At 37.6% G+C, this 27,292-nt stretch overlaps 3 protein-coding genes across 4 annotated transcripts in view; all 3 read right to left on the bottom strand.

Annotated features, from left to right (window-relative positions):
• Positions 1-594: 594 nt before the first annotated feature.
• Positions 595-3,892, bottom strand: tmem236 (transmembrane protein 236). Its single transcript, XM_056267583.1, has 4 exons — positions 3,547-3,892; positions 2,980-3,052; positions 1,916-2,039; positions 595-1,834 (listed from the first exon to the last, which is right to left on the bottom strand). The coding sequence occupies exons 1-4, from the start codon at positions 3,792-3,794 to the stop codon at positions 1,224-1,226; spliced, it is 1,056 nt and encodes a 351-aa protein (XP_056123558.1). The 5' UTR covers positions 3,795-3,892; the 3' UTR covers positions 595-1,223.
• A 7,121-nt stretch (positions 3,893-11,013) lies between these two features.
• stam (signal transducing adaptor molecule (SH3 domain and ITAM motif) 1) lies at positions 11,014-23,001 on the bottom strand. Of its 2 annotated transcripts, none has more exons than XM_056267568.1 (14): positions 22,824-23,001; positions 20,289-20,373; positions 20,124-20,199; positions 19,928-20,023; positions 19,697-19,843; positions 18,541-18,631; positions 18,257-18,452; positions 17,721-17,815; positions 16,237-16,325; positions 14,737-14,824; positions 14,586-14,640; positions 14,306-14,459; positions 14,041-14,171; positions 11,014-11,702 (listed from the first exon to the last, which is right to left on the bottom strand). In XM_056267568.1, exons 1-14 carry the CDS (start codon positions 22,861-22,863, stop codon positions 11,495-11,497), a joined length of 1,551 nt encoding a protein of 516 aa, XP_056123543.1. In that variant the 5' UTR covers positions 22,864-23,001; the 3' UTR covers positions 11,014-11,494. The 2 variants fall into 2 exon arrangements, with proteins under 2 accessions (XP_056123543.1, XP_056123544.1); XM_056267569.1 differs by lacking the exon at positions 22,824-23,001 and adding an exon at positions 21,860-21,882.
• Positions 23,002-24,576: 1,575 nt separating this feature from the next.
• The window catches only part of colec12 (collectin sub-family member 12), a 43,100-nt gene continuing 40,384 nt past the window's right edge, over positions 24,577-27,292 (bottom strand). The window contains exons 8-10 of the mRNA XM_056267566.1: positions 25,667-25,776; positions 25,338-25,480; positions 24,577-25,218 (exon numbers count right to left, since the gene is read on the bottom strand). Of these exons, the coding sequence (XP_056123541.1) occupies positions 25,199-25,218; positions 25,338-25,480; positions 25,667-25,776 (273 nt within the window). The 3' untranslated portion in view covers positions 24,577-25,198. The remainder of the gene's footprint in view (positions 25,219-25,337; positions 25,481-25,666; positions 25,777-27,292) is intronic.

Here is a 27,292-nt window from a genome sequence, read left to right as displayed (position 1 = left end):
GGCCTACCTGAGCATTGTTTCTGACCATGTCCATCCCTTTATGGCCACTATGTACCCATCCTCTGATGGCTACTTCCAGCAGGATAATGCACCATGTCACAAAGCTCGAATCATTTCAAATTGACAATGAGTTCACTGGACTAAAATGGCCCCCACAGTCACCAGATCTCAACCCAATAGAGCATCTTTGGGATGTGGTGGAACGGGAGCTTCGTGCCCTGGATGTGCATCCCACAAATCTCCATCAACTGCAAGATGCTATCCTATCAATATGGGCCAACATTTCTAAATAATGCTTTCAGCACCTTGTTGAATCAATGCCACGTAGAATTAAGGCAGTTCTGAAGGCGAAAGGGGGTCAAACACAGTATTAGTATGGTGTTACTAATAATCCTTTACGTGAGTGTATATTAAAATGTATTTAATAAATAGTATAAGAGTTAAGATCTGGTAAAAAGAATATAGAACTGTATGAACTCTCTCACACTGTCATAGCTCTCAAGGTTACAAACGCATTACTTAGTATCTGACAACAACAATAACAAATCAAGTGTGCTCATGTATCATGAAATTAAAAAGAAATGATGGATGGAATTATGGTTTGCAGAAATATGAGGATTCATTTATGAGATGCAAGGGGATTTCTGAACATCATGGAAATTCAAAAGCTTCTCTGCATCTTATGATATGCATCAAAGTAGAATCAAAGTATTACTGTTCAGGCTTTTTATGAAAAGCAATCAGTTTTTACATGATCAAAACATGTTCTGGCATAAGATGAGCTTGCATTATCTTAAGTCAGTATGAACCGTAGCTACACTCATATGCTGAAATGAAATCCAACAATAAACTTTTGTAATATCAGATGTTCTTAATAAAATTTTATATTCTACAAATTTGAATGACATTTGGCATAATGAATTAAAATGTACATTCATTTAAAAAAATGCATGAATTGTGATGCATAGAAAAACACCAAAACAGAAAGCTTTAAAACATGTTATGTACTCAAAATATTAACACAAACAGCATTTACCAATATATTTTTCAATAAATATTAATAGAATGACTAAACCTTCAGATGTTTGTCTATAGTTTTGGTCATCTGTAAAACAAAAAATAACAATCATGAAATATATACACTTTCATTCGGAGACTGAAAAATATTTACAAGTTGCGGTAAATCTGTATGGATTTCTTCTGCTATTTTTACCACAATGTCCTCAGAACATGCTTCTTTTGTTCAGGAGCTTTAGTTTAGTCATAAAGACAAAGTACACAAAAGATACCACAGCAAGAATGTTCTTTAGTATGTACAGCACGGGGGTCACGTAACCGAAGACCCCCAGCAGGCATATGCGCACCACCAGAAAGGGCAAATCTTGGGAAAGGACACTGGATGAAGCCAGCAGAGGACTGTCTGGAGTTATAACAGCACGCAGGATGGACAGATAAGCCAGTATATAAATGGGAAACACCCACGCTGAGTAATACACCGAATCAGTGCCGGCCACCCTCACCATTTCCACGGTGTCAAACCAGAACATGAAGGTGGCCACAAAGAGGTCATGCCGAGGGTCTCGTATCCAGACAAAGCGAAAGGGACCTGAGTGAGAATGAGAGGAGTAGAGATATGCCGTGCTGCTGGTGTGAGATGGGCCGTGTGCATCTGCATCTCCCCAACGGCCTGAGAGTGACCCGTTCCTGACCGCCGACCTCGGAGACGTGTCGCCGTCCCGTCCGTTAGCCTGCAGCTGTGCGGACACTGATGTCACCTGCTCCAAGTGAGTCAGAACCGGACCCGGCATCTCAAAATCCAGCTCTAATCCGCTTGCTTTTTAAAAAGAGCATAAAGGTAGAGCACAACTTAGACAGATCATTTAATTGGCCGTATTTATGGGCTATTATCTCTTACCCTGTCCTGTCAGACGAAGAGGGCGAATTCTCTCCACTATGTCCACACAAATGAGGGAGAACAAGACCAGAGAGACAGGGAGCTCAGTGAAGCGGTCATACTTAATGCCAGCGTCAACCTGAACCTGCACAACCATAAATAGGCCAGAAGGTTGCTGAGAGAAGCAAGTGTTAGGAGCAAAAAGCCTTTTATCATCCCAAGAGAAAATAGAGATGGAAGACTGACAATGAGTTTATGATGTATCAAAATCAGTTTTAGATGTATCAACAAAAAACAGTAAAAAACCGTGAGAACCCCTTTAGAAACTGGTAATGCATTGACAGGTAATGCACATCTGAAGACTATATGGGCCTCGTGATTTTAACCAGAGACTTAAGTTGGCTGTAATACAGCTCCATTCACATTCCACAGTCTATAATACCCCATCGTTGGGTTAATAGTAAATCTACTGTTCTACAGTGAGTTACTGAGTACCTCAGAGAGGATCTGTTTATGAAAGTTCGTGTTGATGAGCCCTACGGTTTTTATTACATACCGAAACTGCCATAATGTCTCACATACAGTATTTACTACTTCTTACTTTCAGAACAAAGAAACAGCATATGTTGTTGTATACGTTCAAATGGATACAGACTTTTAAAAATAAAAGTTTTACAGCCTGATTCCATTAAGAACCTTTTAAAGTTCCAAATTATTCTCAAGTCCTCCGGAAACCAATGTAGTGATGTTTAAATCCACCTACGTTATTAAGAACTAATAACATATAACATGAAACATTTTAATCTCCAAACCCTCAGTGTACCTGAAGAACCTTTATTTTTAATGTAATTGATAATATGGATTCTAATATTTATTTTAATATACAATTGTTACATTGTAATTACAAAATAAGTAATTGTAATTAACAACATGTACTTACTTTAGGTTTAGGGTTTGGTTTAGTGTTAGTTTCTTGTAATTATGCATAATTAGCCTAACCGTTATTAATACAGGAAATACATTCAAATAAAGTGTTACCGCATATTCATATAGCCATTTCTTAATGAGACTGAATAATGCATTACCTTTGAGTTGGCTATGATAATAGCAAAGCATGGTAAAGTGCTGAGAATCACATATGCAAGTGTAACAGGTCTCCTGCAGAAGAAATAAAATTGTTTTCATTAATAAACACAATTAGCATCACAAACCAAGAGACAGGTTAGAAATGAAGAGCATGATTTAAAATTGTCCATATTAAAAAGGGAGAAGGGGGAGGGGGGCTGGGGGAAAATAAGCCCTTACTTATAATGCAGCTTGGTTTATAGTCAGTTGACATGAAATTTTTAGACATGTAGTGTGACATGCTATAATTCATCTAAACTTTTTCAATATTTTTCCACACAAGTCTATCATTAGTTTTTACTGAATATATTAAAACAATTTGTTATTACACCGCAGAACCATTTACAGTGAAGGCAAAAAAAAAAAAAAAAACGGTGATTCTGAAAAGGAACGATCAGTCTGGGGACATAATGTGTGCATTTTCACTTATATGATAATTCAAACTAAAAAGTTAGTGTTGAATAATAAAAGTTCATGGATCAACTAGCCTCGTATAAAAAAAAGGAGAAGCAGCGGTTAGTACTCACCAGTTAGTCACTTCTGAGAACCGTTGAGTCTTAAGGATGAAGTATTTCAAAGGAACCCACACAAACAGGGTTGCAGACGCCATATAGGCCACAGAGGCGGCCACCACCAGCCAGTAGGCAGTGTCACTAGACTTCACAAGTCGAATGACTGAAGCAAAGCGCTCCATAACTACAAACACAGGAATACAGAGACATGTGAACTGCAGAAGCTCATAAAGGATGAGTTTGACAGTCTTCCATGAGGGCATCTTGACAGTATGAGTCTTCAGTAAATCCCCACGATTGAGCCGTCACTGAATGCATCCAGTGCATCTCCCACAACACTGAATGACTGAACGCTCTGGACTCTGTACACTGGCACTGCTTACACTGCATTCTTACAGGTGCTCTTTTATTGTCATAGTAATGAAGCAGTCATTTTCTTTTTATGGAGTTATGGGAAGAAAAATGTGTCATTCCAGTAGCAAACTGAAACATTACAGTCATAATGACGAGCTGCAATGTCCCCATATCAAAAACGTATTAATGGTGTTCTTAGCACAAAAACAGTAAAAGCAAAACAAAAGTGAGGATGAAAGTGACGTATATTGTATTTTACTTATCAAGTAGTATTTTGCGGAGACTTGTAGTCTGCACAGTAAAAAAAAAAAAAACTCTCATAACAGTATCTTTATTTTTTCAGTAAAAATATCTAAACTCTCCTAAAACAAAATTTCAGAAATGCTTCAGAAATATATAAAAAAAACTTGACAATAATTGTCAGAAATACTCAAAATGATTAAAAAAAATGTTTTTGAAACTCTCAACAAGGCTAAATACATCTATCTATAAATTACAGGAACGTGTGTCCGTCTGTCTGTCTGTCTGTCTGTTAATCGAATATCTCTCGAACTGTTAGTCCGATAGATTTCAAACTTGGCAGGTGTTTTGCTACGGGCACGAGTAAGTGCAGTGCAGAGTTTGACGTTGTTTGGATTAGAAATGCAAAAGATATCGATAAATATATCTGTAAAAGAAGCACACATTGAAGTTGTGGTTTAAAAATAAACATTCTGACATTAGAGAGGGTTGTGGTTTAAAAATAAACATTCTGTCAGCCAAACATTAAAGGGATACTTCAGGATTTAGCATTAAGCTTTGTATTAGTAGGAAACCTGTAGTATTTTCAAATTATCGTGCTTTCCACCCTCATATCCCCCTGAGACGAGAGATTAAAGTATTTTTTTGTCTGGAAAAAATCCCCCGATGACACAAAAATCGTAATTTTGCGTCATCGGAGGATTTTTTGGCCAGAGGCTCAAGACTACAGTCAGTAGTAAGGGCTGTCCCGCATGTTCTCAACCCGCCCATAGAGGGTGGGATCTCACTCACAGAATGTACACATAGTGTCAGCCATCTTTTTTTGGAAGCTAAACTAGCAGGCTCTTGTTCTGTGGAGAAAGCTGAGTAGTAGGGGTTACCATCTAGAGTCCTGCGCGGGTCTGTTTTCTTCATCCCGCTCCCGCCCGCGCCCGCCGAATTTTTGACCATTACCGCCCGCTCCCGCAACGTATGTGTTACACTCCCGCCCGCTCCCGCAATATGTATGTCCACTCCCGCCCGCACCCGCAAAACTCGGAGAATTTATTCCCGCACAATAATAGAGATGCACTGACTTTGTGTCTTCTCCCGTCCCGCAGGAAAAAAAAACGCGTATTTGTATTGCTATTGTTAAAGAGATTCATGGGGTTGTTGGTTTCGTTTCCCTGGCCTGCATGTATTCTGACGCACTGATCAGGAAGATGAATAGTAAATGTCAGACTTGCCTTGCTCAGGTTTTGTACTGTAAATACCTCGTTTAAGGTTCTTTTCCACATCATTGACATCTCCATCATGTCGTTAGGCTACCTCCCAATCCCGCAGGGGTTTTATTTGTCCGCCCATTCCCGCCCGCAGCAAAGTTCAAACCGCCCGCTCCCGCGAGATTTGCGTTGGGTCCCGCGGGACCCGGCGGGACTCAATCCCAATGCAGCCCTCTATTACCATCCTCTTTTTCCTGGACATGTCCGGCCGTTGAGATCGTACAAAATGTCCTGGATTCAGCTTTTGCTTTCTGCAGTCGCCATTCATTGTTTACATGCACACCTTTTGTTTCAATCTAACTGAATTCATTCCGATTGGTGAATCTGAATGTAGTGTTTACATGAACGCCAAACAAGTGATCGGTTGATGTGCGCTTTAACATTGCTAAGACGATTCCCGCTCCTCCGTGAGAGATACGAGACCGGTGCGTCTCACAGGTGTCGCTCATCAGTAATCACGCCACCGGCCTCGCGCCGTTCTCCCGCGGCCCTAGCCTCGTCCTGCTCGCCACAGTAAACATAATTAATGGTGACTGTAGAAGGCAAAAGCCGAATCCCGGACATTTTGGGCGATCTCGAAACACATTTTCGGGCAGACTCATCACGGAGACTCGCTAGTAGCCTAGACTTGTTGTTTAACTACTGCGCTCTGTTACCGGTAGGCGTGGCCACTTTAGGGCAGTGAAGCAAGTGCATTCTGGGAGTTGTTGTCTTTCATCCACATAAGCCAAAAATACATTTTCTGGCTTTTCTCAGTCTAGAAAGCTCCAAATTCAAAACTAATTTCACATTTCTTCTACATAAATGACCCATTTTAAATACACATTCATCTTTCCAGAGGTGAAGTATCCCTTTAAGTCAGCTACACTGTTTACTTCTGAAGTAAAAAAGTAGCGATTCTTTTCGAGAAATGTAGTGATTCTTTTCAAGGTTGTTATTATACATTTATTACAATGTAATTATACGTTTATTACAATGTAATATACATTTATTACAGTGTTATTATACATTTATTGCAATGTAATTATACATTTACTACAATGTAATTATACGTTTATTACAATGTAATATACATTTATTACACATTACAATGTAATTATACATTTATTACAGTGTTATTATACATTTGTTTCATTATTATTATACATTTGTTACATTATTATTTTATTACATTATTCTTTTTGAAAAAAGTAGCGATTCTTTTTGAAAATAGTGTAAAATAATGTAATTACATTTATTACAGTTATTATACATTTATTACATTATTATTATTATACATTTGTTACATTATTATTTTGTTACATTATTCTTTTTGAAAAAAGTTGCGATTCTTTTTAAAAAAAAGTAGTGATTCTTTTTGAAAAAAGTAGTGTAAAATATTATAGTTGTTATACATTTATTACAATGTAATTATACATTTAATACAATGTAATTATACATTTAATACAATGTAATTATACATTTAATACAATGTAATTATACATTTAATACAATGTAATTATACGTTTAATACAATGTAATTATACGTTTAATACAATGTAATTATACGTTTAATACAATGTAATTATACGTTTAATACAATGTAATTATACGTTTAATACAATGTAATTATACGTTTAATACAATGTAATTATACGTTTAATACAATGTAATTATACGTTTAATACAATGTAATTATACGTTTAATAGAATGTAATTATACGTTTAATAGAATGTAATTATACGTTTAATAGAATGTAATTATACGTTTAATAGAATGTAATTATACGTTTAATAGAATGTAATTATACGTTTAATAGAATGTAATTATACGTTTAATAGAATGTAATTATACGTTTAATAGAATGTAATTATACGTTTAATAGAATGTAATTATACGTTTAATAGAATGTAATTATACGTTTAATAGAATGTAATTATACGTTTAATAGAATGTAATTATACGTTTAATAGAATGTAATTATACGTTTAATAGAATGTAATTATACGTTTAATAGAATGTAATTATACGTTTAATAGAATGTAATTATACGTTTAATACAATGTAATTATACGTTTATTACAATGTAATTATACGTTTATTACAATGTAATTATATTAATTGCAATGTAACTATACATTGTTTAAAAACTATGTTTAGAACTATGAAAAACTATGTATAGAACTATGAAAAAGTAGCGATTCATTTTTTAAAAAGTAGCGATTCTTTTTGAAAAAGTATTGATTCTAGTGTACACTAGATAGTAAGTGCACTAGATAGTAAGTGCACTAGGTAGGGAGTACACTAGATAGGGAGTGCACTAGATAGTGTACTAGGTAGGGAGTACACTAGATAGTAATTATTCTAGGTAGGGAGTACACTAGTAAGTACACTAGATAGTAAGTACACTAGGTAGGGAGTACACTAGGTAGGAGTACACTAGATAGTAAGTACACTAGTTAGGAGTAAACTAGATAGTAAGTACACTAGGTAGGGAGTACACTAGATAGTAAGTACACTAGGTAGGGAGTACACTAGATAGTAAGTACACTAGATAGTAAGTACACTAGGTAGGGAGTACACTAGATAGTAAGTACACTAGGTAGGGAGGACACTAGATAGTAAGTACACTAGATAGTAAGTACACTAGGTAGGGAGTACACTAGATAGTAAGTACACTAGATAGTAAGTACACTAGGTGAAGTACACTAGGTGATGTACACTAGGTGAAGTACACTAGATAATAAGTAGATTAGGTAGGGAGAACACTAGATAGTAAGTACACTAGGTAGGGAGTACACTTAATAGTAAGTACACTAGGTAGGGAGTACACTAGATAGTAAGTACACTAGGTAGGGATTACAATAGATTGTAAGTACACTAGATAGTAAGTACACTAGGTAGGGAGTACACTATATAGTAAGTACACTAGGTAGGGAGTACACTAGGTAGGGAGTACACTAGCTAGGAGTACACTAGATAGTAAGTACACTAGATAGGAGTACACTAGATAGTAAGTACACTAGGTGAAGTACACTAGATAGTAAGTAGATTAGGTAGGGAGAACACTAGATAGGGAGTGCACTAAATAGTAAGTACACTAGGTAGGGCGTACACTAGATAGTAAGTACACTAGATATTAATTTATTCCTGTGATGGCAAAGTTGAATTTTCAGCATCATTACTCAATTCATCATGTCACATGATCCTTCAGAAATCATTCTAATATGCTAATGTTCTGCTCAAGAAACATTTCTTATTATTATCAATACTGAAAACAGTTGTGCTGCTTAATATTTTTGTGGAAACCATGATAGTTTTTTCGTATTCTCTGATGAATAGAAAGTTCAAAAGAACTGCATTTTTAATCAATTTAATGCATCCTTGCTGAATAAAAGTACTAATTTATTTTTCTTTTTAAATCTGACCCTAATAATAATACACTAATTCTTGAGACAAGGAACAAAACATGTCATACACACAAAAGCCTCTTTATATTAAAAATAAATAAATTCATCAAAATAAAAATACGTAAAAGTTACATCTGAATAAAGGGCATTCATTGCTTATATTTTTTAATAATCTATTTAGTATTATTTGAAATACATGCTATATACTTGGAAAATACATGCCTCACCATTAGTTACTTACATTGCATTTCAAGGTACACATTTACATTCTTATCAGTTCTTGCTTTCCCTGGGAGTTGACCCCATGACCTTGGCGTTGCAAGCGCCAACGCTCTACTGTTTGAGCTACAGGAAAACTGCCAAACAAAGTGTTTAATTTTTTTCTTCAATTTATCGTGTTAAAACATTAAACCAACTGAACTACATTTTTATTTTATGTCCGATTTACCTAAGAACATTGGGTTACACTTTATTTTAAGGTGTCATTGTTACAGTGTAATTATATATGTAAGTACTGAGTAATATTAATGAACTACATGTACTTACTATAGTGATAGGGTAGGATTAGGATTTGGTTGAGGGTTAGTTGCATATAATTATGCATAATTTACTGTTATTACTATGGTAAGTACATGTAACATATGTAGCAAGGACACTGTAAAATAAAGTGTTACCAAACATTGGTTATATATGCTTAATATTACAAAGGAGTGTAGAGAATTAAGGAAGTTAGGAACTGGATTGTTTCATCATAGTGTGAAAACAGAAAATAAGTGTAGAGAATGTTTTTTAATCACTTAGCTCCTTTACCAAACACCATTATTATACAACGGAAGACTTTACACTGCTGTTGGATGGATCAAATTACAATAGCATGCTTTTTAGTGTGTCTGACAGAGTTGACACAAATTAAGCTATATTAAGTGGATAAATGTTCATTTGTTTTCCCTAAAAACCTGTTCCCTTTCATTATTCCTTAGCTGAGACCTTTGTCTACAAATATATCCATTTCTAATAATGTATCATTAAACGATGAAAACTAACATCTAAAGCATGTTTTCGTAACTTATCAGTGAATCATAGTCACAGAATCTGTTTTGTCTTGTTAAATTAACACACTTACAGCATCAAATGTAAATTATTATATTTTTCACGTGAACACTAATTGCAAGGAATGTCTTGCTGTCCTAAACTAGCCCCTTAACCAATAAGCCACTAATAAACCACCTGTCTGCCTGAGCAAAGAACACACTAGTGGACGCATAAACATGAGACACAACATGTGCTGTACATTTGGCCTAGTTTTATTGTGAATACTAATAATTAAGATGATTAAAATAGTACATAAACAACTGGGTACATAGAACTGATACACCAAAAACAGTCATTTTCCCTGTGGATAAGGTTGACGTAAGGATTTCATCTCCGTGTGCAAATGCTAAGGTGTTACATTAGAACTGGCCCGTGGTCCCAATTTCCCAGAATGTTCTCAATGAAACGTCAGTAACTCACTGTAGCTACATCGAGACAGATGTGGGATACTGCCTTAGTTTAGAGTAGGAGATTCCAATGAACCGAGTCTGTTCTCTTTAGTGTCAGTCTCAGCCCTCGCCAGGACTTTACGAAGTTAGATCGATCATTCAACGCGCTACAGTGCATTTACACATGATAATTCATTCCCAGGGGATAAGTTTGCAAAATCCAAGACAAGTTGCATGAGTATTTCTATCATCTGTTTTGAAACAGTTATGGAAAAAAGGGGAGGGTTAGAGTGCAGGGTTAATGCCATTCGGGTTCTTAGGAAATGTACGTTTTAAATGGACACATCTGAAATGAGGGTAATGAAAAAGGTCAATTAAAAGTGCATGATGTGGAGTAACATTACTCCTCAACTTCCAATGTGCCCTTTCTACAGAAGCAGCAGCTGCTTTGAACATTACGCTCTAAAGACAGAGGTGAGCTCTTGTATATACACATCTGCACACAGGCAGAATATTACATCCTTCTATTAATGTACTGTCAATTAAAACAGCAAACCGGCAATCAAAATATAAATAAAATACACACACACAAAAAAAAAGAAAACATTTGATCTTTTTTAACACTGAGAAGTGAGCTTAAAGACATTGGGGTGATGGGCCACTGTCAAGACAATGGCAGTGTTTCGCTATATGGTTCTGGAGGAGAGATGCGAGATGACTTCTGTGGGCCTGGACACTCTCTTGCATACACACACAGACACATAGTGATGACAAATTAAAATGATGTAACCTCCCCTTTAGGACCTGTTGTAACGAATGCTAGACTATCGGGGACTGACATTGGTACGGAAATGTATGTACCGGTACAACACAAGCATGCTCTCTTTGTGTGTTTTCCTGTAAGAAACGTCCAGTTAATTATAACTATAATGAAAATGCCAAATAAATGGTATAACTTAGCGTTTCTCATTACCTTTAGCAAAATGTTCTTATAAAAGAGAAGAGACCAAAAAAAGTATCAATCAGAACCGCTCTGTGAGAACACCACCTGTTAGTAGTCAACAATCGGCACATCCTCTCATGATCAGAATCAGTGTTTGTATGACGTAGTGTGTCTTAAAGAAGAGGAGGAGAAGAAAATCTAAGAGATATCTGTGTGTGAGCTGAATGTTCTTTGTTTGTAACTGTAAGTGTGTGTGTCTGTATGAAACCACAGAGGTTGAGTCTCTAGGGGTCCTATAAGAGGGCTTTCTCAGGGTAAGGGGTCTGTAGGTTGTCTGCAGTAGCAGGGTGGTTTTGGGAGGAGGGCACGTTGTAGCCATGGGTCTGGGTCATGTTCGCCGGAGCGCCGGGTTGAGTCTGGTAGTACTGAACATCAGCTGGGGCCAGGCTGCCAGGAGAGGGGCTGTAGACTGGAGGCTGGCTCATGTACATATGGGCATCACTGATAAACACATGTGACAAAAACAAATCAGACTTTTATAGAATTATACAAATATAATAATAATAATTTCATCAATGTATTAATACAAATTTTCTTTTTTTAATGCACAGGAAGTTCAGTCGACTATGGCAAAATTGGTATCTATGTTCTTGGCATGACCCAAGGAATCTATTAAGACCAGGGGCCGGTTGCATAAACATAGCCATTATGTTAAGACAGTGTCTTAAGAACTAGTAAGACCAACTAGCAGTTAGTTAACATTGTACGTTTTTATGCAAGTAACTTAAAAAAAGTTATGAATATAACATTTTATAGAATAAGCTAATTTAATCAAAAGTTATTAGCATTATTGGACATTTCTTTATCATTTTTGCCCCAAAACGTTTTGAGTACCGTCAGGGCATGCTGCCGAAGACACATACTGAGTTCCGTAACGATACCCCAATGCGTTAGTAAATTATAACATTTTACGCCAAAATTCAAAATGGCCAACACCCAAAATGGCCTATATGGGAAAATTGGATATCGTTTCGAATCGGCATGCTGCACTGAATCTAAAGAGACCAGTTTTGTGATTTTTTTGTTTTTTTGCCAAACTGTTCAGAAGTTATAAGCAAAAAGAACCATTTTTCATATCTCAGGATCATGGTTGTAACAGAAACCACGTTTGGTCAGAATACGCTACAGCGTTACTGAGATAAAGCCTCATGTTCATATTGGCATGCTGTTCGTCAAATTTGTTCACGTGTTTTTCTTGAATTCCATAACATTTTGTCAGAATTCATTTGGTCTGAAGATGATCTGCTTAAACTTTCGTGAAAATTGGAGCAACAGCTTAGGAGGAGATCAAAAAAGTTTTTTCTGAAAATTGTAAATGGCAGAAAAATTTTCATGATGGAAAATGATGTCAGATGGTGCAATCAAATCGTCTTTGCCAAGGAATCAGAGGAAAAAAACTTTTTCTAGCCCTTACGGTACAAAAGTCCATCTGCGCTTGGCCCCTAATGGTGCGTTCACGTGCTATGGAAAATATGGTATTTTCCACTTGTGAACTGGTATTTACCAGTGTGTTGCGTTCAAGTGCTTTTGTTGTCGTAATGTGGTAAAAACATGGAGATCCAGACCTGTTATTTAGCTAAAACTATTTTAGATTGCTTAAGTCATCTGCTACAGCAAGAAAATGATTTATCAAAACTCAAACGTAAATAATATATGCTGTATATTTTCTAGATCATGAATAGTACATATTTTTACCATTCACAACTCTTGCGTTGCTCTCCGCCATTTTGAAAAGGTCAAAGGTAATATCATCTCGGCAACTCGTGCATCAAAATATTCTACGAGTTGCCCAGTGGAAAACACCACATGAGGGGGTGTTCATGTGCATTTTCCATGTCGGCTTTTGGTATTTACCATAATTACCATAGCACGTGAACGCACCATCAATATAGCTGCAAGCAGCCATTAAGGGGCCAAGTCAAGTCACCTACAGGTCACAATACAGATTGTTTCAAAGCAGCTTTACAGTGATAATAGGAAGTGAATGCAACAAAGATTGTTTTGGCTGTACGGCAGCTCTAGAATAAAGTCATTGTTTAGCTTTTTTGTAATTAAGTTTTTAATTGATGCATTTTCGATGTAAAAATCATTAGTTAGTAACTTGGGGGCCACTTACACAACACCGTTTTCGACAGAAAACAGAAAACTTTTAATGCGTTCTGGCAGTTCATTTACACAACAACGTCGTTTTGGCACAAGCCAAGCACAAAAGGCGGTACGATAAGTCATACCAGCACGGCATGAAAAATAATTTAATTACAGAAAATGACGTTATAGGGTGCAATCAAATAAAAAATGAAAGCCAAGGAATCATAGAGATTTTGTTTGTTTCTAGCCCTTACTGTTCAAAAGTTATTAGGATAAACATGAGTGAATATTTGGACAGCTGGTGGCGCTAGAGGGATTGAGTTAGAGACTCCACATCTGCTATGGTAACAGTTCAGACTGTCCAAATTTCATAACGTTTCCGTGCGCGGTTCTATAAGCTGCCATAGACTCAATAGCGGAAGAACACTAATGATTACAATAGGTGCCTACCCACCTTCAGTGCTTGGCCCCTAATAAATAAAAAACAAAAATAATAATAATAATTTTATAAATGCATTGATACAGTTTTTAAATGTACAATAATAAAATAAAAACCTGTGACAACAACAATAATAATATATTACCATCCTCATAATAAATGCATTGATACAGCCTTTTATGTTTTTATTTCTTTTAAATACTAATAACTTCAAAATTCTTATATTTGTGAATTATAATAAATTGTGATTACCTGGGAGGCTGCCCAGCCATTGGTGTTCCTGTTTGGTTCATTGCAGAGAGCTGCTCCATTGGAACATTGTATCCCGGTACTGCTGTGCTACCCATTGCATACTGCCCTCCAGTGGGCTGGCCAGAGTACACCTGAAAATAAAACAGAGACTTTCTCTAATATACCACTGCCAAAACAAACAACAGCCATCATAACAAATTATATTTAGCATTAAACCATATCAAACTTATAATATACACACTTTAATAATTTGACAGATTCTCACCTGCTGGGAACCGTTTGGGGTCTGCTGCATGTAGTACTGCTGGCTCTGTAGTTTAGCATACATAGTGTATACTGGGTCTTCATTCATTAGCTTAGCATAGAGAGACAGTGCTTCCATGACCTTCATGTTCAGGTCGGACAGCTCTGAGTGTTTTCTGAAAGCATGACACATTTCCTACATGTGAGATCACATTGGTTTCAATGGATTGTTTATACGCTTTGCTAGATATATGGAAGGATGGATGTTTTTTTTATTTAAATTAGTTTTTAGATGGGAATACCTGTCAATGTCTTCTAACTTCTGATCAATGAGAGGACCCATCTGGTTGCAAGCAGCTGATTGTGGGAGGGGGAACAAATTTGAATCAATGTGCTCTACAACACAGATCCAACATACTCTGTCAGAGCATACGGATATGGTTTTAGACTCACCCTCCAACTGCAGGAGTTCACAGGAGTCCGACTGGTCGTCTGTTGGGTCTGCACTCTGGATCATCTGAAGCAGCTGGTCCATTTTCTCCTGCAAAACATTACAAAGACATTCAAACCAGACTGCATGACACTTCTATGAGAGCTGAACACAGTTCTCCAACGAGAGCATCTGACATCTTAGAAAGGAAATAGTGAACAGTGGATCATTCATTTCACTGTCCAATTCCATGCATCTATGGTTGTGAGGAGTGTGTATGAAGCCAAATGCTGTGAGATACACTCACCGGCCACTTTATTAGGTACCCCATGCTAGTAACGGGTTGGACCCCCTTTTGCCTTCAGAACTGCCTCAATTCTTCGTGGCATAGATTCAACAAGGTGCTGGAAGCATTCCTCAGGGAGTTTGGTCCATATTGACATGATGGCATCACACAGTTGCCGCAGATTTGTCGGCTGCACATCCATGATGCGAATCTCCCGTTCCACCACATCCCAAAAATGCTCTATTGGGTTGAGATCTGGTGACGGTGGAGGCCATTTTAGTACAGTGAACTCATTGTCATGTTCAAGAAACCAATTTGAAATGATTAGAGCTTTGTGACATGGTGGAAGTAGCCATCAGAGGATGGGTACATGGTGGCCATAAAGGGATGGACATGGTCAGAAACAATGCTCAGGTAGGCCGTGGCATTTAAACGATGCCCAATTGGCACTAAGGGGCCTAAAGTGTGCCAGGAAAACATCCCCCACACCATTACACCACCACCACCAGCCTGCACAGTGGTAACAAGGCATGATGGTTCCATGTTCTCATTCTGTTTACGCCAAATTCTGACTCTAACATCTGAATGTCTCAACAGAAATCGAGACTCATCAGACCAGGCAACATTTTTCCAGTCTTCAACTGTTCAATTTTGGTGAGCTCTTGCAAATTGTAGCCTCTTTTTCCTATTTGTAGTGGAGATGAGTGGTACCCGGTGGAGTCTTCTGCTGTTGTAGCCCATCCGCCTCAAGGTTGTGCGTGTTGTGGCTTCACAAAAGCTTTGCTGCATACCTCGGTTGTAACGAGTGGTTATTTCAGTCACTGTTGCCCTTCTATCAGCTCGAACCAGTCTGGCCATTCTCCTCTGACCTCTGGCATCAACAAGGCATTTCCGCCCACAGAACTGCCGCTCACTGGATGTTTTTTCTTTTTCGGACCATTCTCTGTAAACCCTAGAGATGGTTGTGCGTGAAAATCCCAGTAGATTAGCAGTTTCTGAAATACTCAGACCAGCCCTTCTGGCACCAACAATCATGCCACGTTCAAAGTCACTCAAATCAACTTTCTTCCCCATACTGATGCTCGGTTTGAACTGCAGGAGATTGTCTTGACCATGTCTACATGCCTAAATGCACTGAGTTGCCGCCATGTGATTGGCTGCTTAGAAATTAAGTGTTAACGAGCAGTTGGACAGGTGTACCTAATAAAGTGGCCGGTGAGTGTATATGCAGCCTCACCTCATCAATGTAGACCGGCTCTGGTTCCGGTTCAATCGTCTCTACCTGGACGTCTTCACTGAACTGCACAGTCTTCTTCTCTGTTTTCACTAAGGACAGAGAAATAATGTAATGTAATAAACAGAAAACCAAAACCCAAGAGGATATTAGCTTGTATTAATGAACGCCAGTCGGCTATGAAGCACCAGCCGTTTACTTTCGTTTTATTTATTTTAAAACTTCCGTTTACCTTTCACTGGTTCCCCCTTCCTCCCTGCGCCTTGAACTTTGTTACATTTATATTAAAAAGCATTTTAAATAGCACATTAAAATAAAACACCTAATAATAATAATACCTAAAGAGGTAGGGCCTAATCTTTTTATTTGACCTCAGATGCGTTTTCTTTGTGTCAGTCACAGAGAGCACAAAAAATTACCGCTCAAAAGACAAACGAGGACAGGTGCGGCAGTATTTTGAATTAGAATTAAAACGCAAAAGTTTTTTGTAAGCCGTGCCATTTCAAAGTGGGATAATTCCACTAGAGCCATGCATAACCACATTCAGTACATGTACTTAGCTGTGATCGCCGAAGCAAGCAAATGAATGCCCATCGCATATTCACTTCAACTCCAGAAAAAATAACTGCACTTCAGAATCAGAATAAGTTTTATTCGCCAAACGTGCGGCGTTTATTATGGGATTTGACTGTTTGATTAATAGATTAAGTGCTCAAATGGATCATATATATATATATACACAAGTCTTTAGAGGGTTTTTTACTTTTAGTCTAGTTGGTTACAAAACTTCCGTTTAAACGACTGTCAAATTAGTTGATCCGCACATCCCTAGTTTTTAATGGGATGGCGGACAGCAGTGAGTAAAATATTACTCATCAAATGGATTTGTCCATTTAATTTACTTAAAATGCTAAATTTAATTTTATAGACAGACTGAAACACTTTGTGTTGTTTAGACTTTAATAAAGAGAGAAGACCTGCACTTAACCTTTTTACAGGCATTTTGCTTGCATACTGTAGATAGACAGATATCGTGATGTATAGTCTATAGTCTATCGTGATAGGATAGTCTAGCAATATTTGATTATCACAGAATAGCTGTATCGTGATATTATCGGTATCGTGAGCCATGTATCGTATTCGTATCATGAGGTACCCTGCGATTCCAACCCCTAGTTTACGTATATATCGCAGCCACCGCACTAGCAATTATTTTGAATCGAAGGACACAGAAGCGTGTTAACCAAGCATTAATGGCAAGGACCAGCCACGTATGAGGTGTTTCTGTGTTTCTCCCTCCTATCTGCTTCAAGGTCTTGATAAATTGTGGCATTTCTTTGTTTAAAATCCAGTATTCCCGTAATTCTTTTGTCTTTTATGAGTTTAATAAAGAACTCTGTCTCGTCTTCTGTCCAAACATACCGCTCCATTTTTCTAGAATGAACGACTTTTAACAGCAAAAGAGTAGATGTGACAGCTTTACTCACTCATCTCAGGCTCTGCTGTCAGGTCTGCTGTCACAAAGTTTGACGGAAAAAGCCCAACACCCTGGTACGTCTCGCCCTTCCACCAGTTAGGGTCACTGTGATAGAGAAGAGATGCTTAAGCCCCCTCCCACCAAGTTTCATTTAGAAACAACAACTCATTGGCTGTGTTTAGAATCATTCACTCCATCTCTACAGAGCGCTGAATGAACAAATTACCAGTGAATAATACAAAAGCCCTAATCGGATGGGACTAGTTTTCTAATCACCCAACATCTGTGATTTGATGCGTAGATTTGGACAGGAGTAACATCACTGTTAGCCCTGGAAATTTTACTGATGTTGTGTGAAAAAAACACAGAAATGGCAGATTTGGACAGGGTTAAAATCCATAAAATTATGTCTGTGAAATGCACATTTTTCCCATATATATATATATATATAAAAAACTAGTCCCATCCAAATAGGGCTAAAGGGAATGATTTCAAACACAGCCTGAACCATCTATTGTGACCATCAATGAACAGAACCAGACTCACCTGTCATCCATGATGGTGATGATCTCGCCTGATTTAAAGGTGAGCTCATTGTCCTCGGCTGCCTCAAAGTCATAGATGGCCCTGACCTTTCTGCCCTCAGTCTTGTGAGAGGTGAGGAGGCTGCTGGTGCTCGGGTAGAGGCCAGACAGAGAGACCTGAGGCTGCTGCCGCTGGTCCTTCAGGGACAGTTCGATCGCTGAGAAAGAGAGACACAGACAGAGAGATTACCTCTCTTTCTTCAAGGAAATTCATTGCTGACTTCAGCATTACAGATTTGTGCCCACCTTTAGCAAGGTCTTCTTCTTCCTTCTTGTTTGTTGATGTTGCAGGGTCTTTAGCTACCAATGCAGGACTGGCTTTAGCTTGTTCTGCTGCCTGAACAAATAGTTAAACATCTCATTATTAAACACTCCAAACCAAAAAAACATCTAAAACCTGAAGTGCATAAACACTGTTTGTTTGAGCAGCCCAACATATATGGAAAAAAAAAGAAAAAGAAAAGAAAAATATATATATAAATAATAATAACAAAATAAGATTAATAGTAAAATACAATTTTGAATAAAAAAAATACAAAATGCATATACAGTATATAAAGTGATATTTTTTTTATGTTTTTGAAAGAAGTCTAATATACTCACCAAGACTGCATTTACAGTGTAAAAAAAAGAAAAAGTTTAACCAGTAATATTGTGAAATATTATTACAAATTAAAATGATTTTCTATTTGATTATATTTTAGTCTAATTTATTCCTGTGATGACAAAGCAGATTTATTTTAGCAGCCAGCACTCCAGTCTTCAGAGTGTCACATGATCCTTCCGAAATTGACATTTATTCATTAAACACAGGCAATAAACAGGAGAAGTGCTACTAATGCAAAGTTTCAGACATTGTTCAGATTCAGAATAGTAAAAGCTAAAACAAGGACGGATTAAGGAATAGTGAAAGCACTGACTTTTTTTTAGCAGGATGAAATCATTCTAATATGCTGATTTGCTGCTCAAGAAACATCTCTTATTATTGTCAATGTTGAAAACAGTTGTTCTGATTAATATTTTTGTGGAAAATTATAACAAAAAAATCCAGGTTTCTTTGATTAACAAAAGATTAAAAGGACAGCATTTATTTGACATATAAATATTTTGTAACATTATAAATGTATTTTCTGTCACTTGCGGTCATTTAATACATCTTTGCTGAATAAAGGTATTATTTTCTTTAAAAATAAAAATGTTACTGACCCCAAACCTTTGAACGCTATTTCCTTTAATATCAGGTTAAGCATGCTTTTTTGTGTGCTGAAGATTCAGATTTGCCCTTTAAAGTGAAACTGCCCTCCTGTTGACACACATTCAATTCCCTACATACTTGTATAACAAGTAACTACAGCATTTCACAGAATCCAGTGAACTGGCAGATCCTGGTAGAGCTGCTCACCTGAGAGCCCACCGCAGGGAAGATGACGCCCTGTTCTCTGAGGTTCTTGATCATGGCCGATATGAGGCTGAGCTGGGGGTCATTACGGAAATCCTCAGCCCATTCCACCATGAGAGCCTTCAGCTTCTCACACACTTTTGGGTGGCCCTTGAGAAGAAAGGCCAAAGCATCAGTCTTATGCTGCTGGACAAAACATTGAAGCATAGTAGTTCTACAAACAAAAGTGCGTACCTTATTTAGCACGTTGCTAACTTCACTAGCAAATTCCCTGGAGCAGACCTCTAAATGGAATATTTTTCCACAGTTTGACACACATGCACCGAGTAGCTATGGAAGAGAAAACACTTATTTCATTCTCAACAGTTCATTAATGGCCTCTGATGTTTGCATACTTGAGATGGAAAGCATTAAGAATTGTTTGCCTTACCGTCAAGGCTTGCATGGCAACATGGGGATCCTTGTGATTCACTCTCCTCATTATAGATCGCAGGCATTCTTTAGGCCTTCAGAAGAAAAGCAATAACATTTAACCTGTTAAACACTCATTCATCGAAAAGACACTCAAAATCATTCTGAACGCTTGTTCACTAACCCAGTGCGAGACTGTCCGATCTTGTCACAAATGTCCAGAATGAGGCCCCAGTCCTCAGCTGTGTTCATCTCACTTGTTGCTTTCTCTGCAAAACAATAGTTACTCGAATATTTATCCCTCATATTGACAAAGGTTTCCTGTGATTCCACAGATTAAATAGCATAACATGTATATACATATTCATACTGAATAAAAGTGTATCTATCTGTAAAAGGCCCCAGATTGTTCAAGCAAAATTGAAGAACTGATGACGTCCTTTCGAACGAAATCAGGCCAAGATGAAGTTTGTTTTGGGTTTGTTTCGAGAATTCGAAACAGCTAGCCAAAGTGAACTTTCCGGAAAAGTAAACATATGTAATGGTTAGGTGTGCGAGGAGGCTCCGCCTTCTTTGACGTGGAAATCTTCTCCAGTTAATTTCTTCTGTTCAATCCAAAAACATGAACACGCTAGAAAGCTGCTTTATAGTAAAAAGTGAAGTTGTAATTCTAAATTGAAAGACACTGACACTGTGTTCTCTTCATGTTTGATACTGTTTAAAAGCAAGCAGTTTACATCACATCGCTATGATCAGATGCTGCTTACTGACGTTTTATCATCGCTGTCATATTAGTTTTCTGTTTATTCTGTTATTGAGAGGAAAGCGCGCAGCACATATTTACATATTCATTTAAAGGCCGCTTTCAGCAGTGTGGGTGGCGTCGGATGTTTGCTAACAGTATACCACTGGTCGAGTATTTCGAACTTCTTTTTAAGCGAAGAACGAAAAATAACTTTGCGTGAGTTTATCCGGGCTTTTACACATTACAGAAACCAGAGTCAGAAATTAACCAGTTTTTGAAACCGAAAGGGAAATACCACCCTTTTATGAATTATATTATTATGTTATAGGTCTATTTGTAAGTATACACTACCTTTAAAAAAAATTCATGTTTTTGAAAGTCACTTAGTTAGTTATGCTAAAGGCTGCATTTATTTGAAATATTTATTTATTGCTGAATTTTCAGCACTTTACTCCAGACTTCAGTGTGTCACATGATCCTTCAGAAATCATTCTAATATGCTTAGCTATCTGGTGCTCAAGAAACATTTCTTATTATTATCAATGTTGAAAATATTTGTTGCTTATTTTTGTAAAAAAAATAATAATAATTAAGGATTCTTTAATGACCAATTCAATAGAACAACAGCATTTATTTTAAAACAAATCTTTTTAACATTCTTAAAATTATTTATGCCTATTACAGTTTCAATTTAATACATCCTTGCTGAATAAAAGTATTAATTTTCTTCTAAAAAAATCTTACTGACGGACTGAACTTTTGAATGGTAGTTTATATGTCAGATATCTGTAGGATATATTTACATGACATTGAAGAATGCGGCTTTCAAAAATCTCCATGTTAATTGTTATGATATGTTGTTACAAATAATTATTTACAGCAACTTTTATGTGGATTTTATTTTATAATTAACAGCCATAATTTAAATAAAAAAAAGTCCCATGTAAATCAATTCCAGCAGGTGGAAAACATTCCCCTTAATAAAACAAAGGTTAATTTATGACACTTACAGAAAGCAGAAGGTTAACCAGTGACCTACATTTGTTGTGAGATTCTCTTGATCAATCTAGCAAGGTGTCAAATAGAGGACAGAGGTTAACTTACACAAAAATAAACCTGCCATGGTCAGTATCTGCGATTAGGTACAGAGATAACTTACCACTACAAAACACTCACAATAAACATCATTCTGCAGCACCAGAACACGAGTCACTGCCAAAACATGACATTTCCCACATCACCATTATTTTATCTGCAATGTTTGATCAACTCATATGTGATTGTATTAACTAACTTACAAGTGCATTAACTAAATATAAACGCGCTTATATTACATCAACACATTCTGGCTTTAACGGTGATCCAAGCAAAACTTTCATCAACAGGCTCATAATACAGTGATAATAATTATACACATTACCACACTGAAATCTTATTAAAAGCCTATTATAAAGGATACAGTCATGCAGTAGGAACAGCATCATTTGGAAAAACAAACACGGATAATAACATATAAGAGGTGCAGAAGGGGGCATTTGCAGCGTCACCGTATGAACCGTTAGCTCGAGTCAGTCGGGGCTGAATTAAACCATTAAGAGTGAGATGGCTCAAATCATCTTAAATAAACTGCAAAGCACATGTTTTTACTAAATTGTGCATTGTCAGCGCCATACAAACAGAGAAAATTAGATCTGCTCGCTAACAATCATAGCTTCTACAGCTACAAACTTGACTAGCCATCCGGCTAATAACATGTCTAGCTGTGAGACTGTTGTCATTAAATGCCCAGGTTGATAGTGTCAAGGTAAAATCGCTGGTGGGAAGTATTTAATCACCGGAATGCCATTGCGAAAAAAACACACAAATATTTAAAGTGAGCTCGAAAGGAAACAGAAAGCCGGTGGGTTGCCATGAACAACAATAGACAGAGATGAGGTCCCGTTAGCTCGCCTGCTAACTGCATGACAAACTTACCAACATCTTGATCAAAGGGATTTGACGTGAAGAGAGGCATGGCCGAGATATACACAACGGAATCTAAGCTCGATCCTCTTCTTGTTCGTCTCCCTGTCAGCACTTGGTTAAACGTGAATTAATAAACATAATAAAATAGAAACTACAGTCAGTGTTGCTGATGGGATCCCCTCCTCAGTCTCTTACTGTCTCGCAGCCCTGCCGCAGTGCATACTGGGTAATCGAGGTGTCGCTGGAGTGTGCACAGCACATACGACACACAGACAAACAGTTTGGCATAACCAAACAAATATGAGCGGGATTAGACGTAACGTTACTGTACGACATGTATGTTATTTGACACTGGAATTTGTTAATCGGATCGTGTAAATTTTGAATTAGTGAAGGACAAGTTATGGAAAATACAGCTGATAAATCATATGACTTAATCACATGGTAGACTCTCTGACTCAGCAGCAGTCAAGATAATATAAACACATTTTTTGTTTGTTTGTCTTATTAGACACTTGCACATAATTTGGGACTTTTGTGATTGGGGAGACCGTGGAAGTGGTCACAAAAAGTGCTTTATCTCAGTAACTAAAGGAGTAAGGTGTAAAAATGTGTTAAGTAAACACATACCTTAGACACGGGGATTTTCCATATGTTTTATCATAAAACGTAACATTTAAGTATATACATTTATACTATAAAGTATAGAAAAAAGTCTCTTATGCTCACAACAGCTGCATTTATTTGATTAAAACAGTAAAATTGTGAAATATTATTTCAATTTAAAATATTTTCTATTTTAATATATTTTAAAAAGTAAGGCTGAATTTTACACACACACACACACACACACACACACACACACACACACACACACACACACACACACACACACACACATTGTGTCTAATGGACTTTACGTTACCATAGACTTAATAATTTTCATACTCTACAAACTGTTTCCCTAACCCTAAACACAACCCTCACAGAAAACTTTCTGCATTTATATATACAGGGGATGCAATGAAACACAATAGTATGGTGTAGTAGGGTCTCCTTTTGCAGCCAATACAGAATCAATTCATCTTGGGAATGACAGCTACAATGCCGTGATGTGGGACACCGAAGGTGGACTCATCAGAGAACAATACATGTTCCACATTGTCCACAGGCCAAGATTTGTACTGTTGGCACCATTGAAACCGACATTTGGCATTGGCACAAGTGACCAAAGGTTTGGCTATTGCAGCCCGACCATTAATATTGACTCTGTGGAGCTGCTGACAAACAGTTTTGGTGGAAACGGGAGAGTCGAGGTGTGCATTTAATTCTGCAGTGAGTTGGGCAGCTGTGGTTTTATGTTTTTTGGATAAAATCTGGGTTAGTAGCTGAATATCCCTTTCAGACAGCTTCCTCTTGCGTCGACAGTTACTCCTGTTGGATGTGTTTTGTCCTATATGGTGGTATGCTGACCTTACCCTGGATAACATAGCTATCGATACACCACAAATACTTGCTGTCCTGATCAGATGAGCCAGCGAGATGACCGCACCAAATTCTGTCCTCTTATTTGTTCTGCTCAACTGATGGAATGTAAAATCAGTGAAGATTGGCCACCAGGCCAATAGGGAGAAACCTCCAACACAATAAAAACTATATATACACACACACACACACACACTGGCAGACAAGGCAATACATGAAATTGATACATTCCACATTCAGACATAAATAATAAGGATAATAAAAATGTCAACAGAGCTTTTTGAAAAATACCAACTATATTTTATTTCAGATAAAAACATGGGCTTTCATGATGATTACATACATGTACATGTATTCAAATACACAACTATTTTATACATAGCTACTGCATAATCAAATATTTGAAGCGTTAAAGATTTATTCACAAAATCACATCAATGATGTCCAAGACTTAAGAAGTAAAACTCAGGTGTGAACAAATTTTGGATTATAGTCATTCCAACATATCAACATATTAATTTGCAGCTTTATGGTTGGCTGTTCAAAGCTTAATTTTAATTAAAGCAGCTACAAAGCTTCATTGTATTGCACTGGAGTAATGTGGCATCAGCTTTGTTAATGACACAGGTAAAACAGGTATTTACAATATGATTACAATACATTACAGCTTTTTCACTTATCTAAACATTAACATGACTGGTGATCAGTGTATTTAAAATAGTTTGCAGTCTTGACTTGCTCGTGATTGTCAATGACTTTTACTTTTGTGTCCATCCTGTATGCTGCTCACTGGGCAAAGCGAAACGTCCGTGCTTTGTGAGAGGATACTGTGACAGAAGTCTTCTGAACTGTCTCTGTGATTGTCATATCCAATACTCTCTGTTCCTTCATAACAGATGCTATAAAACTGGAACTTTGGCTGTGAATAATGGAGAAATTTCCTCAGTGAACTATATGAACCCAAGCACACCATGCAGACAACACATTTCAACAAAAAGAAGCTAGAAATATATGCAAGAAACAAGAATCGGAACTTACATTCATTAGTTCGTTCACAAATGAAACCAATGCGATCTGTGCAGAAAAAGTCGTTCCAACTGCCCTCGTGTATTAAACCTGCACAGTCTTCCCCCGCTTCATGACCATGGCTCCAGTTATCAGGCTGCCCAGGTTTCCATTTCCTTTCAATTAAAATCAGACATGACTAATGGGGAATGCCTCCTAACACTGTAATCTCCCCTCTATATTACTGTGGATCCTCACTGGATACACATTACATTATGTATTATGTACACTTATATACACTAGAGTAACAATAATAGTTCATGGGTATTTTATTTCATGCATTGTTATCTACCGGTACTCACTTATAGTTGGGCAGGCTCCCATCCACCCATCTCCAGATGTTTTCCTCTACACTGTCTGTGAGGCCCAGCCAAAAGTACCCCTTTCCAGAAATCTGCCTCTTTATCCATAGCTGTGATAGATAATAAAGAGTGCATTGTGTAACACAAATTTATAGAGTGATATTAGGTCTAAAACTCAAGAGTAATATACAGGTCCTTCTAAAAAAATTAGCATTTTGTGATAAAGTTCATTATTTTCCATAATGTAATGATAAAAATTAAACTTTCATATATTTTAGATTCATTGCACACCAACTGAAATATTTCAGTTCTTTTATTGTTTTAATACTGATGATTTTGGCATACAGCTCATGAAAACCCAAAATTCCTGTCTCAAAAAATTAGCATATCATGAAAAGGGTCTCTAAACAAGCTATTAACCTAATCATCTGAATCAACTAATTAACTGTAAACACCTGCAAAAGATTCCTGAGGCTTTTAAAAACTCCCAGCCTGTTTCATTACTCAAAACCGCAATCATGGGTAAGACTCCCGACCTGACTGCTGTCCAGAAGGCCATCATTGACACCCTCAAGCAAGAGGGTAAGACAGAAAGAAATTTCTGAACAAATAGGCTGTTCCCAGAGTGCTGTATCAAGGCACCTCAGTGGGAAGTCTGTGGGAAGGAAAAAGTGTGGCAAAAAACGCTGCACAACGAGAAGAGGTGACCGGACCCTGAGGAAGATTGTGGAGAAGGACCGATTCCAGACCTTGGGGGACCTGCAGAAGCAGTGGACTGAGTCTGGAGTAGAAACATCCAGAGCCACCGTGCACAGGCGTGTGCAGGAAATGGGCTACAGGTGCCGCATTCCCCAGGTCAAGCCACTTTTGAACCAGAAACAGCGGCAGAAGCGCCTGACCTGGTCTACAGAGAAGCAGCACTGGACTGTTGCTCAGTTTTGCATGTCATTCGGAAATCAAGGTGCCAGAGTCTGGAGGAAGACTGGGGAGAAGGAAATGCCAAAATGCCTGAAGTCCAGTGTCAAGTACCCACAGTCAGTGATGGTCTGGGGTGCAAAGTCAGCTGCTGGTGTTGGTGCACTGTGTTTTATCAAGGGCAGGGTCAATGCAGCTAGCTATCAGGAGATTTTGGAGCCCTTCATGCTTCCATCTGCTGAAAAGCTTTATGGAGATGAAGATTTCATTTTTCAGCACGACCTGGCACCTGCTCACAGTGCCAAAACCACTGGTAAATGGTTTACTGACCATGGTATTACTGTGCTCAATTGGCCTGCCAACTCTCCTGACCTGAACCCCATAGAGAATCTGTGGGATATTGTGAAGAGAAAGTTGAGAGACGCAAGACCCAACACTCTAGATGAGCTTAAGGCCGCTATCGAAGCATCCTGGGCCTCCATAACACCTCAGCAGTGCCACAGGGTGATTGCCTCCATGCCACGCCGCATTGAAGCAGTCATTTCTGCAAAAGGATTCCCGACCAAGTATTGACTATTGAGTGCATAACTGAACATAATTATTTGAAGGTTGACTTTTTTTTTTGTATTAAAAACACTTCTTTTATTGGTCGGATGAAATATGCTAATTTTTTGAGATAGGAATTTTGGGTTTTCATGAGCTGTATGCCAA

This window comes from Rhinichthys klamathensis, unplaced genomic scaffold (genome assembly GCF_029890125.1).
Source record: "Rhinichthys klamathensis goyatoka isolate OS25496 unplaced genomic scaffold, OSU_Roscu_1.1 h1tg000261l_1, whole genome shotgun sequence".
Lineage (NCBI taxonomy): Eukaryota > Metazoa > Chordata > Actinopteri > Cypriniformes > Leuciscidae > Rhinichthys > Rhinichthys klamathensis.
This window is presented reverse-complemented; position numbering and strand designations above follow the sequence as displayed.